This window comes from Bison bison, unplaced genomic scaffold (genome assembly GCF_000754665.1).
Source record: "Bison bison bison isolate TAMUID 2011002044 unplaced genomic scaffold, Bison_UMD1.0 scf7180017864304, whole genome shotgun sequence".
Classification (NCBI taxonomy): Eukaryota; Metazoa; Chordata; class Mammalia; order Artiodactyla; family Bovidae; genus Bison; species Bison bison.
In genome coordinates this window covers 16,527,622-16,546,926 of record NW_011494876.1, presented here as the reverse complement: position 1 = coordinate 16,546,926, position 19,305 = coordinate 16,527,622, and the positions used below count along the sequence as shown (strand labels likewise).

Below are 19,305 nucleotides of genomic sequence, written 5' to 3'. Positions count from 1 at the left end.
AGACAGGCTTGGGGCTGGTGCACTGGGACGACCCAGAGGGATGGTATGGGGAGGGAGGAGGGTTCAGGATGGGGAACACGTGTATACCTGTGGTGGATTCATGTTGATATATGGCAAAACCAATACAATATTGTAAAGTTAAAAAATAAAATAAAGCTGCAACTCCAGTACTTTGGCCACCTCAAAAAAAAAAAAAAAAAGAAACCTAACAAGAGAATTGTTTTAACAGCTTTTCTTAAGTTCCCATATACAGACTCATGTTAAAATAGGCTTTACCTCTAGTGATTTAAGAAGCGGCACAGATTCAATAAATGATTCAAACATCTTCCTCTTTTTTGCATTGTTTTTCACTATGATTCTTCTAAATGTCACACGGTCCTGTAAGAAAGAATATGAAAATTCTGGTGAGTGCCCGTGTAAGACAGCATCTGTCATTTAATTAAAACTATGCCACAGCAAAGATTAGAGGTCTTTGGAAGGTACTGGATCAACTGAGTGTTTAATGATACTTCAATTTGAGTCATCACTGGAAGAAAAAGATCTGCAGCCTGGACAAGACAGATGTCTCATGTTGTCACTTGCTGTCAAGTACTCAATGAGTGCCACCTATAGGTCATAAATAAAATAAAAAATTGAAAAAGCTCACAGTCACTGTTCAAGGTGAAAAGATACACCTTCAAAAAAAGGAGATAAGACAGTAAGATGGTTCTTGCCCTCAAGGACTTTATAATCTCAATGGGGAAGTAATACAAAATTTATAGGAATTAAAAAAACCACAGTTCAAGACTGCATATGAAATTTGCTAAATGAACTATACAGACAAAGTGAGTCCCTTAAGAATTCTGAGGAGAGAGTGAATTCACAATAGCCTGGAGTGATCAAGGAAAATTTTGTTGCAAAAATATAAATTTGTCCGGTATCCGAAGGGGAGGTTTTATAAATTAATGGAGAGAGAAAGTAGGAAACTCAAGATGGAAGGCAGGCATGTGAAACATATCTTGACCCCAGCAAGTCAGGGATTCAAACTTGAGACAGCTAACCAGAGTTATGGTCAGGTACTTCTCCAATACATGTATGCGTGTATGGGGAGGGACATGAGCCAGGAGAATGTTAATTGCTTAGGCTCCTACAAGGTTAGGCAGTTTTTATACCTGAGTTAATTGCACCTTTCTTCTACCTTGGGCTCTCAGGAATAGAAATTTTTTTTTTTGAAAGTATACTAATGACATCCTAAAGGCTGAAAGAATGAAAAACAGTAAGGGGGTAAGGGCAAATTTAGGTGTAGGTTTGCTATTTTAGTATTCTTGATGATGGGGTGGGAGCTGGGTGGAGGAAACACATAGAAGACAACTGCGAAGAGATGTCTAAATCGATTTCACTGGCTCATACACCATCAGAGTTCCCTGGTCCACTCCCATGCCAAGTTCCATCTACAGAAGTCACCTCCTGTGCCCTGTGCTCCTAGTGTAAAACGTGGCAGACTCCTACCCTCCCTTCCTAAACTGACGTACAAATGATGTCTGCCCTCTGGCATTAAGCCAGATTCTGCCTCTCTTTTCTTTTTGATCCATCTGCTTGCAAAAAGCCATGCAATCCCTGATTGCTCTAATGGGCTGCACCACTCGCCACTACTTTTTTGAAGTCCAAGGCTGGAGATGTATTAATATCATTTAAAATGTTACTGTTGTACTTTGGAGTATCACTCCATTATCTTTAGACTTCAGTTTCCATGTGTTTTCTGGGCCAATCGAGGCCAAGGGTGCTGTGGAAAGAGAACACTCAAGATTGAGACAATGGGAGTTATGAAGTTCCCTTCCTTATGTTTGAGTAGACATTGTCAAAAAAACTAGTATTTCTAAATCCATTTATAATGTTACAAAGTGAAAGTGTTAGTCGCTCAGTGGTGTCTGCCTCTTTGAGACCCCATGGACCACAGCCTGTCAGGCTTCCCTGTTTATGGGATTTTCCAGGCAAGAATACTGGAGTGGGTAGCCATTCCTTTCTCCAGGGGATCTTCCCAACTCAGGGGTCAAACCTGGGTCTCCTGCACTGCAGGCAGATTCTTAGCCATCTGAGCCACCGATAACATAACAAAGATTACCACAATTGTAGCAATGAACTGTATTTCCAGCTAAAGAGAAAACAACTGCTATCTCTTAGAGTGACTTATCTGTGTTCCAATCTTTCTGTGTATGCTTTTACACTTCCCAGAGCTTCCATGCTGAACAAGTCCAGCTCCTGTGACTGTGGAGGGTATAAAAAAGCACCACCCCAGCTTTCAGGGAGCTTCCAATGGAGCTGTGAAGAGGAAACTCCTACTGTGAAATGGTAGCCCCCTCAGCAAACAGCCTTGAAGTTCAAAAGAGAAAAAGAATGCCACCCTTTCCTTTGACTGCAGAAGTTCCCTGAGAAAGATTCTACTGACTTTCATGCAAGCAAGACAAAGAGGGAAGAGACTAAGTGTAGCAGTTGCCCCTAGTAAAAGAAAGTGAAGTCGCTCAGTTGTGTCCGACTATTTGCAACCCCATGGACTATAGCCTACCAGGTTCCTCTGCCCATGGGATTTTCCAGGCAAGAGTACTGGAGTAGGGTGCCATTTCCTTCTCCAGGGGATCTTCCTGACCCAGGGATTGAACCCAGGTCTTCCGCCTTGTAGGCAGATGCTTTGCCATCTGAGCAGTACGGAATCCAATCTGAGAAACTCAGTGGCAACACCAGGTCCTCCCTGCTTTAGCCTCAGAAGGCATTTCCAAGACCTTGGGAGGCACAAGTGAGAAGTCACACTGTGGAGGACACTCTGGGGGTACTCTCCTGAAGGAAGTACTGCAGCGTTGGAAGGGCTTGGACTGTAAAGCAGGAGAAAAAGACATCTAAAAAGATCACTTAAGGCAGCAGGGAGATGAATCTCACTTAAGATAGCAGGAACAGGAAGAAAGTCTGCACAGGATAAGGCGAGGAACTAGAAAGGCAGAGCAGGGATCTTAGGAGAGGGAGCTTCAGGAAGAGAGGGGTGGGGAGAAGCCCCACAACCAAGGGGCGCGGGTGTCCCCACTCGGTAGCACCCAACATATGCCAGGCACTAAGGGAATGGCTTGTCTCGTGTCCTTCTGTTTAATTCTCATATCCCAACCAGAAGGCAAGCAGTTTCACAGTTCAGTTTTAACAAATTTCTATTGAGACTTTCAGATTACTTAGGAATGGGTTAATTTCCAAGTGTTTGGAGATTTTCCTGTTATCTTTCTGTTACTGATTTCTGGTTTCATCCCACTGTGGTTACAGAACAGTTCTTTTGAATTTGCTAACTTTTTATATCCCAGGATATATGTAGTTTATCTCAGTAAACATTCACACGCTTGAAAAGAATGTGTATTCTCTGCTGTTATGTGACGTGTCCTCTAAGTTTCAATTAGACCCTTTTGGTTGATGGTGGTGCTAAATCCTATAACCTTCCTGATTTTCTTTCTAGTTATTTTATTGATTGTTGAGAAAGGGGTGTTGAAGTCTGCATGTAATACAGTTGTGGATTTATCTAGTTTTTCTTTCGGTCTATCAGTATTAGCTTTACATATTCTGAAGCTCTGTTGTTTGGTATATACAGCTTTAGGGCTTCTATGTCTTCTTGGTAGATTAACTCTTTCATTATTATGAAAATTATAGGGTTAGAGTTTGTTGCTTCTGGTAATTTTCTCTGCCATGAAATCTACTTATCTGATACTAATTTAATTTCTCCTGACTTCTTCTGGTTAATGTTTGCATAGAGTATATCTATTACTGTCCTTTTACTTTCAACCTACCTATATTATTTGAGTGAGTTTCTTATTAATAGCATATTGTTGGGTCATTTAAGATAATCCATTCTACCAGTCTCTGTCATTTAATTGGCATATTTAGATCATCTATAGTAACAAATCATATGCTAGGGTCGACATCTACCATTTTATTCAATGTTTTCTGTTCTCCCCTCTCTTTTCTGTTCTTCTATTTCACTTTTCTTGCCTTTCCGTAGGTTACCTGAATTACTTTTTAGAATTCCTTTTGATTTGTACAGCTTTTGAGTATATCTCTTCGCACAGGTTAATTTAGCGGTTACTCTAGGTATTATATTTACATATGTAACTTACCATGGTCTACTGGTGTCAACATTTTAGAAGTGTGAGTAAAGTGTAGAAGCTTAACTTTCATTTCAGTTCAGTTCAGTCGCTCAGTCGTGTCCGACTCTTTGCGACCCCGTGAATCGCAGCACGCCAGGCCTCCCTGTCCATCATCAACTCCCAGAGTTCACTCAAACTCAAGTCCATCAAGTCAGTAATGCCATCCAGCCATCTCAACCTCTGTCGTCCCCTTCTCCTCCTGCCCCCAATCCCTCCCAGCATCAGAGTCTTTTCCAATGAGTCAGCTCTTCACATGAGGTGGCCAAAGTACTGGAGTTTCAGCTGTAGCATCATTCCTTCCATAGAAATCCCAGGGCTGATCTCCTTCAGAATGGACTGGTTGGATCTCCGTGCACTCCAAGGGACTCTCAAGAGTCTTCTCCAACACCACAGTTCAAAAGCATCAATTCTTCGGCACTCAGCCTTCTTCACAGTCCAACTCTCACATCCATACATGACCACTGGAAAAATCATAGCCTTGACTAGACGGACCTTTGTTGGCAAAGTAATGTCTCTGCTTTTGAATATGCTATCTAGGTTGGTTATAACTTTTCTTCCAAGGAGTAAGCATCTTTTAATTTCATGGCTGCAGTCACCATCTGCAGTGATTAGGACCCTTTGAAATATTTCCTCTACATACAGTGAAAATCACATAAGCCAATGTTATAACTTTGCTTCAAGCATCTAACCTATTTTAGAAAACTAAAAAGGAGGATAGACTTTTATGTCTATCCATATGTTTACTCTTTTGGTTGTCCTTTCTTCATTCTTGATATTCCAAATCTCCTCTTATCACTTCCTTTCTGTTTACAGAACTTCCTTTAGTCATTCTTTCAAGGTAGGCCTGCTGGTGACAAAGTTTCTGAAGGAAACTTAATTTCTGAAGGATATTCTCACGAGGTATAGAATTTTCAGTTGACAGTTCTTTTCTTTCAGTTCTTGAAAAATGCTGGGATACATGGCAATTAGTATGAAAACCTGGGGAACTCACTGTCATATCCTTCCTTAAGTCCTGAAATCCCTCACCAGTCCACCTTCTCGCTTCCCTCTCTCAGGGTCGCCTATGTTCGCCTGTTGTATGATTCAGAGTTTTCTAGCTTTAACAGGGAAGACTAGGGAGGAATGGGGCTATTCTGTCTTGGCCTGGACTAGAAGTTGTCATCAACATATTTTAAAACTGAGTTTATTTCCCCCCATTATTTCTTGATCTATGTTGAGTATTTTAAGCACTGGGTTCCCAGGTGTGTGATGTATTTTCCTTAAGCCAGTTTATTACTCATCCCTCAGGACCAATCTTTTTTTTTTTTTTTTTTTTTTGTGGCTGTACCACACCACATTCAGGATCCTAGTTCACTGTGGGAACTAGGAATCAAACCTGAGTCCCTGCTGTGGAAGCAAGGAGTTCTAACCAGTGGACTTCCAGGGAGGTCCTGCTCAGGAGCATTCTTAATTCTGCACTAGTATAGCACAATAAAGTGCTTTAGTATGTCTTTAAAATGTGATTTCATTTGAGGAAATATGTTGATAATTTCAAGGTATATATTTAATTCTGCTTGTAGGAATTCTGCTTGGACTGGTGAGGGATTTCAGGACTTAAATGGAAACAAATTACCATAGAGGTGAACATTTTAAAAACGAAATCTGGAATTTGAACAAGAGGATGATTCTTTTAAGAAGGAAGAGAGTTATATATTTTGAAGGCTTGATACTGAAGGATGCAAGGCGGGTGATCTATAATACAGGACAGGACCTTAGCAGACTATGCCTAAGATATTCTGGGAAAGTTCTGTTTCCCAGAATACGGCTGTCAGCCTTTCTGGTCATCTAAATCTACTGACTATTGGCATGGACCAATGAATAAACAGATGGTCAAACACCACCTGTTAGTGAAAAGTTAGTCCTAGGATAGTTAGAGATGGAAAACACTTTTGGCAGAGCTTTCAATGACACTCATTTTTCTAGACTGGTCTCTTCTGTAGTTATCCTTCCTCTCTCTGCTTGTCTGATGAAAACATAAAGAGAAAATGCAGTAAGAGCTGACACAACTGCTAGGCCACAAGACCCAGTCTTTTCCATGTAATTTGTAATAAGCAGTCTGTTGACAAATCACTTCAGGGAAATGGAAAAACACATTGGTCAAGACCTTCCACAGTGTCTTTCAGATAATCAGCCATAAAACATACCGTGAACCAACAGCCAAGGACAGAGACCCAGAAGTAAGGGGGATGAAAACCATGCTATGCAAGGAGGACCATTTCTCTAACTCACCAGTCCCCAAAGGGAGCCTTCTGAAGTGGCAACAATGGTAGCAGCTCTCGGGGTGTTGTACATCAGAGCTAGTTCTCCAAAACTTCCATGGTTGTCATACTGACCAACAGAGCGGGTTTGATTATCTTTTGTTACTAGAATATCATAGGTTCCCCTGGAAATACAATAAGAAACAATTTCATTTATAATGGGCAGGTATATATGAATAGAAGGTACATATGATATACAATGTTGCTATTGGGGGAATTCCAACAAATTTTTTTGCTAGCATATAGAAACATAATAGATTTTTGCATTTGACTTAGTATTATGTGACTTTGCTAAACTCATTAGTTCTAATGAGTGAACTTGGCATTTTCTAGAGGATCATGTCATCCGCAAACAAAGACAGCTTTATTTTTCTTACTTTCCAACCTGTATGCCCTTCCTCCCTCCCCTCAGTTCTTCTTTCCTCACTCCCTCTTTCTCTTTGCTTTATTGCATCGGCTAGGACCTGCAGTGTAATACTGCATGAAGAGGTGAAAGCAGACATGCTTCTCTGGTTCTCCATCTTAAAGGGAAAACATTCAGTCTGTCACCATTAAGTATGAGGTTAGCTATAGATTTTTTAAAATAAATGCATTTAATCGGGTTGGATAAAAGTCCCTTCTATTCCTATTTTGCTGAGTTTTTACCATGAAAAGGTGCTAAACTTTGTCAAATGCTTTTCCTGTAAGTATCGAAATGACTGGTTGGGTTTTCTTTTGTAGTCTGTTGAAAACTAGGATGTAGAATTGATTAAAATTTTTTAAAAATACAATTTTCTCTCTATTGATTGTTCATTAACAGTGGCTAAAGAAAAACATTCACAATGGATGGCATTTGGAGAAATAGGCACTCTCAATATACCACTGAAGCAAATGTAAATTTCCAAATTTCTCCAAGATAATTAACAACAGAACAAATTCCTTGAAGAGACCCTTTTACACAGTAATTTCATTTCTAGGTATTCTAAAGGAGATAATAGAAGATACTGGAAAATATTTAACTGCAAGGATGCTCACCAGGTAATATTTATAACAGCAAAAATCACAATTTAATCTCCTAACAATAAGATAGGTCAAATATATGTCTATATTCATATTATGTAGTCAATATAAATGATGACATAGAATAATATTGTATCCTATGGCAAACCACTTCAAACAGATTTTTAAAATGAAGTCAATGTATATGAAAGCAATATATATAAATTTAATAAAGAGTTAACTACATTTTACATGTTTGATTGTTATCAGCTTTGAAGCCCTACCACTCCAGTATTTCTTCCTCTTCTGTCTCACATCTGGGAAAGTTGATAAGAAAACCTAGATGCCCCCTCATTTAGTGTTGATGGGAAATCCAAATCACACAAGAGCCTGCCCATATACAAGAGTACTCTACCTCAGCTCTACCTTCTACACCATGAAATACCAAGCCAGTCACCTCTCTGTGCTGTCTTAAGTCATTTTTGAACCTCTTGGGAACCTACCCTGTTCACCTTTAAAACACTCATTATGAGAATGATCAATCTTTTCATATCCTCTTAGTCTGTGTGTATGGTATGATCAGTCTTGATATCTGAACCAAATCTGGGGTAGTGGATCTGACCTAACTGTAAGGCCAAGGGAGGAAAAAAGAAAGAATATACTCTGGTAATAAAATTAGGGCAAAATTACTTTCTTCTCTGTTTCACTTGTTTTTTTTCCCTTAAATTTCCTACAAAGAGCCTCCACTTGTCTGATAAAAATCACTAGGTATCACATGTTACACAAGAAGCAAAAAAAGTGGTGATATAACTTAAAAAATTTTTTCTGCCACTACTTATAGAATTCTATGAAGGAAGCCTAAGCATGACAGATAAAAGTAAAAGACTCTTTAAGATGATATCATTTGTATCATCTTTCCTCTTTAAATAAAACATTTCCTTTCTAACTCTAATTGGAACTATTTGTCATGGTATCAAGGGCCCAAAGGTTATCCAAGGAATACATTCTTGAACATTTTTCTGAACGAGCAAAAGGCTTTGATAAGGAAAAGGACTAGTTGAATCTAGTACAGCTACTTGGTACAGATAAAAAGACCCTTAAAAATCAGGGAAACAATTGGAAAGAATTGAGTAAGGTCTGCACAGTAGATGAGAGTACTGTATAAAATGTTAATATCTGATTTTTATAACTGGTCTCTGCTTATGTAAGAAAATGTCCTATTTTAGGAAATATATACATGTATTTGGAGATAAAAGGGCTTATACCAGCAACTTACTTTCAAACACAAAGCTAATCTGGTAAAACATTAACCCAGGAACCTAGGTTTCTAAGAATTTTTTGTACTATTTGTGTAACAATTCCTTAAGTGTGAAATTACTTGAAAGGAAAAAATGAAAAATAACTAATGGAAGACACTGGTGAAGAAACATCTTATTGATCCTAAACTCTGGTAAGTGTTCTTTTCAGGACGGAGAGGGGGTCAGAGGGAGTCCCCCAGATATACCAATAGTAATAGCTCAAGAGGTGAGAACACACCAGGGTGAGCAGGTTAAACCCTCACATTTCATGTCTCCCAACAGACCTAAACCTGGAACAGAGCCAAAAGGGGCCAGAGGTATGGAGGTTGAAGAAATATACCGAAGTGTAAAATCAGGCTAGGATTGAATGATCCAGATGACAATAAAGTGTCATGGAAAGTACTTCTCTTGGACACTTGCAAATAACATGTTTATAAAGCGCATCTTGCACAGCTCACCTAATTGTAGATAGTGGCAACCCAAGTATGCGCTGTACTCAGGACTCAGGACAGCAGAAGATAGAGAAGGGCAGGCTGTGGACAGAGAGCAGCAAACTTTGAGGAGCTTGTTAACCTGGCCCTAAGTCCTGTCTGGGCTGAACAAGGCACAGGGTAAAGCACTTGCCCTGAACCGCGAATCTTACTAAGTACAGGTGTACAACTGCAAAACACCATCTCCTACCGTTCAATGACATAAAAGTTGTCTCCATCATCTCCTTGGTCAATGACATGCTCATCAACTTTGACTGTCCTTTCAAACATGGCATCAAGGACTTGGGATAGCTGTTCCTGCAGGAAACACACAAGGAGAAATGGCCTTTACGTTTATGAGGAAAAAATTTAACTGTGTTTATCTCAGGTGGTGACTACATGGGAGAAGTCCTCACATCAGACTATCGCCCACATCCAAGCAGAAATGCAAGGGTCTGAAACAAATGCCTTCCTGTGGCCATCCAGCTTTGCATGTCCACATACACAGCCCAGTTGCCAAGCTCTCTGAGGCAGTATTGTTTTTGAAAAAAAAACAAAACAAAACACAACATTCTACAATTTGTGTGAAAACAGCATCTAAACCATGGTGCCTATTCACCCAGCCACACAAGACTGTCACCTGCCTTGATGACACGTATATAGCCATGATGGCTCTACTCTATCATGTGTAATGTTGTGACGCTACCTTCCTACAGGTGTTGATCTTAACAGGATCGTCAAATCTAATAGGCTGAGATGTTTCAGAGGTTATCTCATGAAGCAGCACAGCTGCCCTTCCTAGTCAAGCACATCACTTAATCTGAGTCTGTTTCTTTATTACAAAAAAGTGTTTAATAAATAGCTTCCAGCTCATCAACTTTCATGACTAAAGGATAAAAATCTATGGAAAATATTTATCATATAATAGGTACTTAATAAATAAGCTCTATTATCAGACACTTAATATTCCTATAGTTATTTATATACAACACATACAATTACTTACCAATATCACCTGCAATAACCAGAAGGTAACTGTACCAACAAATATTAAAATAATCAAAACAGTGCTATTCAATTCTAACAATACAGTGGTCTCAGTCTAGGGCCAGCATCCCTCTGTCAGTGACTGCTGAGTGTATGCGCATGCTAAGTCGCTTCAGTTCAGTTCAGTTCAGTCGCTCAGTCGTGTCCGACTCTTTGCGACCCCATGAATCTCAGTACGCCAGCGTTCCCTGTCATCACCAACTCCCGGAGTTCACTCAGACTCACGTTCATCGAGTTAGTGATGCCATCCAGCCATCTCATCCTCTGGCGTCCCCTTCTCCTTCTGCCCCCAATCCCTCCCAGCATCAGAGTCTTTTCCAATGAGTCAACTCTTCACATGAGGTGGCCAAAGTACTGGAGTTTCAGTTTTAGCATCATTCCTTCCAAAGAAATCCCAGGGCTGATCTCCTTAAGTCACTTCAGTAGCGTCCAACTCTGTGTGACCCTATGAACTGCAGCCCACCCAGGCTCCTCTGTCCATGGGATTCCCCAGGCAAGAGTACTAGAGTGGGTTGCTGTGCCCTTCTCCAGGGGATCTTGCCACCCAGGGATCAAATCTTCATCTCTTATGTCTCCTGCACTGGCCGGCAGGTTCTTTACCACTAGCACCACCTGGGAAGCCCCAGTGACTGTTAGGGAGCACTAAAGACCAGTTTCAACTCACAGAAAGACTTTCTCTTTGGAGGATTGTGGATTGAAGGCCTGGCGAGGAAATAACTTTATTGCTGAATAATTCCATAGGATTTAGCATTCTGCTACTTAAACTAATGTATCACCAATAAGCAGCTCCTTAGTTCCCTAGCTCCATGGGTGGTGAATACTGTACAAGCTGACAGATACTATAAAAGAAGGCTTGCTATTCGTGTGTCCACATTCATGTGGAGTGTGAGCCCAGCATTGCCTGAAATCTATTTAAATATAGGTAACAAATTCAAATTTTCACATACAACACAGGCCAAACACATACATCTACACCTGGTGTGTCTGGCCTGTGGGCTGTCCATTGGCAGCCTCGTGTTCTGAGTAACAAATCTTCTAGCCCAGAAGATCTTCAAAAACATCAGTGTCATGAGACATAGAATAAGGTACGGGGGGAGCATTCTGGGTTAGAGGGACTAAAGTCATGCCATAACAACCAAAAGCAACATGTGATTCAGGACTGGAAAACAAAACGAAAAAGCTATAGAAAACTTTCCTGGGAAAAGCTTAATATGGACTGTATTTAGGTAATATTATTACAATAGTGTTAAATTTCATGGGCTTAATAATGATAGTGTGTTAATGGAGGAGAATATCCTTGTTCTTGGAAAATATAACTTAAGGCATTTACTGGCTAAGAGCCACGATGTCCTCAATATACTCATAAATGTCTCAGGACCTAAAAAAGCAGTTTATACATACCTATATATGTGCATACATATACACATAAGAGACAGAATAAATGTGGCAAAATGTTAACAACTGGTCAATCTAGGTAAAGAATATATGCAAGTTTTGATTTTTCCATAAATTTGAAGATTTAAACACAAAAGTTTGAGAAGCAAATTGTTTTTAAACTGGAAACAAATACACTCACTGGAATGACTAAAATTTTAAAAGACAGATAATATCAAAAGTTGCTAAGGATATAGAAAAACTGGGAATATCATATATTGTTGGAAGGAACACAAAATGGTAAAACCACTTTGAAAAAGATCCAGCAGTTTTGTATAAAATAAAAAATACATCTACCCTATGACTCAGGGATTTTTGTTCTCAGGTGTTTTATTGAAGAGTACAAAATGTCCACAGCATTATTATCAAGAGTTAAAAAACAAGAAATAGACCAGGTACCCACTGTCAGAAAAATGAATAAGCAAACTGGCATCTTCATATAATGGAATGATACTCAGCAATAAAAGGGAATGAACTAACACCATGAACAATGACACACTGAATGGATCCCTCGACCTGATTCTCTGAGGACACAATATAATTTCTATAGTAGTCTGGCCAAGATGTATAACCACATTTCAATTGTGAAGAAAGAGCAAACAAATTCAAATTGAGGCATATTCTATAATGTAACTAACCAGCACTCTTCAAACTGTCAAGATCATGAAATACTAGAAAGGACTGAAAACTATCACAAACCAGAGGAGACTATGGAAAAATAGCAACCAAGTGCAATAAGGGACTCTGGACTGGATCATTAACTATGGAAAAAAACATTAGGGAGAAAACTGATGAAAGCTGAACAAGGTTTTTAGTTTAATTAATGATACTGTAATAATGCAAATTCCCCGGTTTTGATAACTGTACCGTGGTTATGTAAGATGCTAACATTGGGGGAAGTTAGATGAGGGCCTATGGGAACTCTTTACTATGTTTACATCTTACTTGTGAGGCTAAAACTAGTTCAAAATAAAAAGTGAAAAAAGAAAATGGAATGCTGAACAACATGAAAGAATCTCAAAAATATTGTGCTGAGCAAAAGGAGTTTCTTACAACGGAGAGAAATCTTGTATGATTTATTATGTGAAATCTTATATGATTTCATATCACGTATGATTCTACTTACATGAAATTCTAGAAGGCAAAATGAATTTATGGTAGAATAAATCAAAATAGAAGTTGCCTCTGTGGGGAGGGGAATAAGAGTTGATCATGAAGGGGCATGAGGGAAGTTTCTGAAGTGGTAGTAATATTCTGTGTCTTTTTTCTGGCTGCATACATTGTGCGGCATGCAGAACTTTAGCTCCCTGCTAAGTGCCTGCACTGGGAGTGCAGTCTTAGTCTTAGCCACTGGACCGCCAGGGAAGTCCTAAGTTCTATAATCCTCTTTCTTTTTAAAAAATATTTATTTTTATGTATTTGGCTGTGCTGGGTCTTAACTGTGGCACGAGGGATCTAGTTCCCTGACCAGGGATTTAACCCGGGCCCTCTACATTGGGAGTGCAGAGTCTTAGCCACTGAACTACCAGGGAAGTCCCCGAAATTCTATATTCTTGACAGGGGCTTGGATTACTTAAGTGTATACATCTGTCAAACCTAAGTGAATGTACATTTAAAACTCATCCATATGTTTCATTACATGAAAACTTTACATTAAAAAACAACAAACAAATACTGAACTCCAGTTCATGATATGAACACCAAAATATTTAAGGGAACTATACTGAGACTATCCAAAAAAAATAAGATGGGTTAATGTAGGGCAGCAAACAGCTGACTGTAAACATTTTACTGGAACACAGCCATACACTTTCATTTATGCATTGCCTATGGCTGCTTTCCTGCTACAATAATGAAGTTGAGTAGTTGTGACAGAAATGTTTCATATTTGCTATGTATGGGCTTCCCTGGTGGCTCAGATGGTAAAGGATTCGCTTGCAATGAGAGAGACCTGGGTTCGATCACCAGGTTGGGAAGATACCCTGGAAGAGGGCATGGCAACCCACTCTGGTATTCTTGCCTGGAGAATCCCATGGACCGAGAAGCCTGGTGGGCTACAGTCCATGGGGTCCCAAAGAGTAGGACACGACTGAGTGACTAAGCACAGCACACATCTGGTTCTTTAAGCAAAAGGTTGCTAACCCCTCTGTTGAGGGTAGATGGTATATAACACAACAAGCATAGCAAAATGTTAATGTTAGAATCAAGGCAGAGGATAAATACATGTTCTGTAAAACCCTTCTCACTTCATTGTATTTGAATATTTTCAAAAAAAAAAAATATTTTCATGATAAAATGTCAGAAAAATATAATTAAATCTGAAAATTTTATTTTTCAATACTGAAATGATAAAATGATGTTCTTCATCACTGAGAAAAATCTGAAAAGTAGACTGACATAGCAACTTCCTTTAAAACATCTGCTAGTATAACATTTGCAAGGGGTTTTATTCACAGTAGATAAAGAAGTCCCTTTTCTATTGCTACAGATGAGTCTTCCAGGGAAAACAGCACACAGACTAGTATTTCTTACAACCAGCCTTTCCTTGAACTCACTGTCCTTGTTTTATTCAATCTCAGACTAATAAATTTCTGATCAAAGTTCCAGCTATTCCTATAACCACAAAGCTACCAAACAGTCTGGTTTACAGACTCCAGGAATACATCATGGACTCATGTCTGACCAATCCAAGTCCCAGAGGGCTGTGGGAATATCTTCAGAAGATTTTATTTGCAGGAACTGGGTAGTAAGAAAATTCTATTTCCCATTGCTCTTGTGTCTGCACATTCTGGGATTCCCTAGCAGGCCCAGCACTTCAGTCATCCATGGGCCTTCAGCACACGGCCCTCAAAGTACTGAAGAAATAGGAAATTTGAAGCATCTCTGTGCTCAGGAGGCAGCTGTATTCTCCATCTTCACCGAGAGAGGGAAGATAGGCACACACAGATCCTGTGCAGAGCCCTATAGACACATACCACTCTGTGTGTCCCAGGCCTGAGGTCTTCACTGAGAATAATCACAAGAGATGCCTCACACCAAGGAGGTGAGACGCAGTCACCCACTTCCACTGTGTAACTGCTACCGGTAAGGAGGACACCACACTGGCATCTTTAGAGAAATTACTCTGCAGCATAAAGACCCTCCAAACTAAGCCAGGGTCATGCAAACCCGAGCATTTCCTTTTGACATGACCCAAATGCATGGTTCACAAATGGTACTGCCTTGGAGGAAGTACCAAAGCAGGTCAGAGAAATATTAAAAGTCATCTGTGTTTAGCTACAGTGCTAAACACAATGCAAAAGAAGAAGCTAAGGTTTTATTGCCTCATATGACTGTGGCTAAGATGCTAAAAACTGTTAAAATGATGAAAAGCTAAAAGACAAAAATATTTTAAAAGTCAGTGTTACCGGATCAAGATTTTTGAAAAGAAGAATATCTTTGCAAGCTTCCTGAAGTCTGCACCGCTGTTGATCAGTTTTAGGATGAATCACCTGCCAATCCAAAGAAAACAAGGGAAATTTTAATATTCTATTTTAAAATATTACTTAACTTACAAATTAGAATATTTCTTCCTCCTAAAAATGGGAAAAATTAAGAGCACATTTACCATAATTTTAATTTTATACAAATACCAAGCAGTACCCTGATTGTGGACAGGCAATGGGATGGGGGTATGGCTGGCAGCAAGTCAGCTATCTGCTGGGAGCCCCAGAATCCCCATCCATAAAGCAGGAGGTTAACATGTTCATTCATTCAATAAACATTTTCATCAACTAGGTGCCAGGCACCATCCCAGCTCTGGGGACAGAGCAGTGAACAGAAGACACAAACACCTGCTCTCACCATCAATAAATACATAAAGGATGGTAGAGAGTGACAGGGCTAAGGAGAAAAATACGGTGGGGAAGGGTGATTAAAAGCGTGTGTACATGCAGGCATGTGTCCAGATGAGGCCTGAGAAGGTGACATTTGTGTCAAGATCCTAAGGAACTGAGGACAACCTGAGGGAATGAGTCATGTGGACATCTCTGTGAAGATGACCTCAAGCAGAAGGAACAGCAAATGAAAACAATATGATGGGTGAATAGCATGTTTGAGAAAAACCAGGAGACAGGTGTGACTGACAAAGAGCGAGGGGAAAAGATCAGGAAGAGACCTGGTTTTGGGCTTAGGTGGAGGGCAATGTAAATCACAGAACTGGAACTTTTCTCTAGTGACATGGGGGCACTGAGGAAGGAAAGAGATCTGACAGATGATTTTAAAGGCTTAAGTTGGTTCCTAAGTGAAGAACAGCCTTGACGGATACAGGAGCGGAAGCCAGGAAGCGTCTGTGATTATCCTAGTGTTAAACTGGGGATTAAGACCAAGGTGGTAGCCATGGAAGTGTTGAGAAGTACTGGAATTTTGGATATAATTTGAAGACCAAGCCCATTGGATTTGCTGAAAAATTGAATGTAGGTATAAAAAATTAAGAGGAGCTGAGGGTGACCTTAAAATTGTGGACCTGAGCAACAGGAAGGATGGAACTGCCATTTAATGAGCTGGGGAAGACTGTGAGTGAAAAAGAATGTCTCAGTGGAAATCATCAGGAGCTCACTATAAACTGTCTATTGAAATCTAAATGGAGATGGCAAGTAAACAACCACTATATAAGCTGGAGTTCAAACATCAACAAACATAGTATTACCAGTAATAATACTGGTGCCTACAAAATCAGAGTTGCCATAGAATTAAATGAGCTGATACAGGCAGTGTTTAAAATAGAACCTGGCGTTCAGTAGGTGCTCAAAAATTATTACTACTACCACTAATACTATAGATAGTCAATACATGTTTTTTGAACTAAAAAAGAATTATTGCCCAGCATTGCTGTTATAATTGAAAAACCTATTAAGCACCATCCTAAGTATTGTCTTCACCCTAAAAAATCTACATCACTTAATTTAGACCAGAAATAACAGATGTCAAAAGTGCTAAGTAATTTAAATTTATAATATTAAATAGTCAGTTGAAAAAGTTTTAACTTTTAAAAGTCTTTTCAAAATTTTATAACATCAAGAATGAAAAATTTAAAAACCTACATGTCTATTATATTCATACAATGGTAGCATTTTATTATTAGAATAGTTTAGAAATCTTTTCTAGTCTGCTCACTTTAAGACATATTTGAAAGATCATTAAAGTTTCTTTATAACATCAATCTTTTTAAAAAGATGGTTCAAGTTTGCTTTTATAAAAGTAACTTGTTAACTATATAAAAGTTGAAAAGTGTGAGTTTTTGAAAAAGCAACCCCCAAATCAACTGTAGTCTTGCAACAACTACCGTTAAAATCTGGGATGTATCCTTCCAGGCACAAATCTTTGTACAAATAAGTAAACAGTAAACAAGTAAATAGGTATGAAGATGGATAGATAAATTTTTTTATATTATAAAATGCTGTATAAAATGTACCTCAAATTTACATCATTCCATGTCATTTAAACCCAGTCCTGTACCATCATTTCCAATGGCTTCAGATTTTCTTGATTTGAATGTGCCAAAATGTAGCCCCTGGAAACCCCTATTTTAGTTCATTTATGCTGCTTCCATCTCTCACTATTATAATACTGCAATAACCTCCTCAGAAAGCATCCTTAGGAAGGACGCAACCGGTAGGCATGATTCTCCTGCAGGTATCTGCTGAGTCAGCTGGCTTGACTAAGTGTAAAGCTGACGGCCACAGCTAGGCACCCCTTCTTACCATATCCTCAACCAATCTTGCTTCCTATTCTTCTTAATCATTGTCAGTCTGTTAGATAAAAGATGGTATCTTGCTGAGATTTTAACCTGTATTCATTTTAAATATCAGCATGATTAGACTTGGTATATAGAGGAAAAGGGGAGTGAGTGGGGACTGAAATTATTCTACCTAATACCTTTGCTGTAGTTCTTACCCTCGGATCAGTATCTTCCTCTTCCTCATCAGGGTTATAGGTCTCAGCACAGACTAAAGTTGGAGAGAAAAAAATAAAGAGAAAAATGAATAAAACAGATGTGTATTTACTGGAAAATAGGAAGTAAACATAATTTCCTTTTGTTCACTGTTTTCTAAAGCTATAATTAACTTTGCAACCACTTCCTTCAATTAACAAATATACTAAGTACCTAGTAATGCCAGGCATTCTGTTAGTGATGAAAAGTCAGCTATCCAGGGGCTGGTAGACCAAATAGGAGAGAAACCATAAAAAACATCACCTACTAAATTCTATGGTAGTGGCAAGGATAAGGAAGGAAGTGCTGTCTCTGCTGAGCTATGAAGCAGGAACAGAAAACCACCAAATACAGTACACGCAATATAGACATATGGATATGCAATTGGAGTACTCACCAAAAAAAGCAAAATATCTCAACCTCCTTATGTATTAGAATGACTTAAAAGAATGAATTTTAACAAAACGAATATAATACTACTTGTCAGGCTCTGTTATAAATACAATATTATATAATTTAAAGCCAACTCAGTTTTCTTTGTAGGTAATCTGTGTTTGCACCAATGGGCTGCAGGACTTGTCTTTATCATAATTCAAAGATTTAAAAAATGTTAACCAAAAAAAAAAAAAAAATGCTAACCAAACAATTGTTTACAATACCAGAATATCATAAATGATGTAAGTATGCATTTGAATAATTCAGCTATGAGAAAGATTGAGAAAGACCCCCTTTGGCTAATTAACAGTCAGCTCTATGGGAAAAAAGGCAAAAAAAGGAGGTGAAGAATATACTATTAATATGTAGCAGACTGTCCTTCCATAAAGGATTTCCATGAGAAAGAAGGAGAGCTAAAAATGATGGGGAGAGGGAATAAATAAGTATGAATATATATATATACATACACACACATATGAGTTATATACACACACACATACACAAAAGTGAAAGTGAAAGTCACTCAGTCACTATACAGTCCATGGTATGCTCCAGGCCAGAACACTGGATTGGGTAGCCTTTCCCTTCCCCAGGGGTTCCTTCCCAACTCAGGGATCAAACCCAGATCTCCCACACTGCATTCTTTACCAGCTTAGCCACGAGGAAAGCCCATATAAAAAATTTTAATGTATTTATTTTTCCAAAAGGAAACAAGAGAAGGATAAACCAAAAAGTAATAAAATTGCTTCTTAGAAGGTAGGCAGAAACAAAAAAGGGACAGGGTAGGGAAAGGAATGAAACTTCTCTGAGAACAAAATTTTACATAGTTTTGACATTTAAGCCCTGTTAAAAGGCAGAAAGTGAAGAGGAACTCAAAAGCCTCTTGATGAAAGTGAAAGTGGAGAGTGAAAAAGTTGGCTTAAAGCTCAACATTCAGAAAACGAAGATCATGGCATCCGGTCCCATCACTTCATGGGAAATACATGGGGAAACAGTGGAAACAGTGTCAGACTTTATTTTTTGGGGCTCTAAAATCACTGTGGATGGTGACTGCAGCCATGAAATTAAAAGACACTTACTCCTTGGAAGGAAAGTTATGACCAACCTAGATAGCATATTCAAAAGCAGAGACATTACTTTGCCAACAAAGGTCCGTCTAGTCAAGGCTATGGTTTTTCCTGTGGTCATGTATGGATGTGAGAGTTGGACTGTGAAGAAAGCTGA

At 39.0% G+C, this 19,305-nt stretch overlaps 1 protein-coding gene across 1 annotated transcript in view; it reads right to left on the bottom strand.

Moving 5' to 3' along the window:
- PRKAR2A (protein kinase, cAMP-dependent, regulatory, type II, alpha) overlaps positions 1-19,305 on the bottom strand; it is a 70,073-nt gene that overhangs the window by 12,434 nt on the left and 38,334 nt on the right. The window contains exons 5-9 of the mRNA XM_010851964.1: positions 17,610-17,662; positions 15,083-15,166; positions 9,406-9,512; positions 6,420-6,573; positions 277-378 (exon numbers count right to left, since the gene is read on the bottom strand). Of these exons, the coding sequence (XP_010850266.1) occupies positions 277-378; positions 6,420-6,573; positions 9,406-9,512; positions 15,083-15,166; positions 17,610-17,662 (500 nt within the window). The remainder of the gene's footprint in view (positions 1-276; positions 379-6,419; positions 6,574-9,405; positions 9,513-15,082; positions 15,167-17,609; positions 17,663-19,305) is intronic.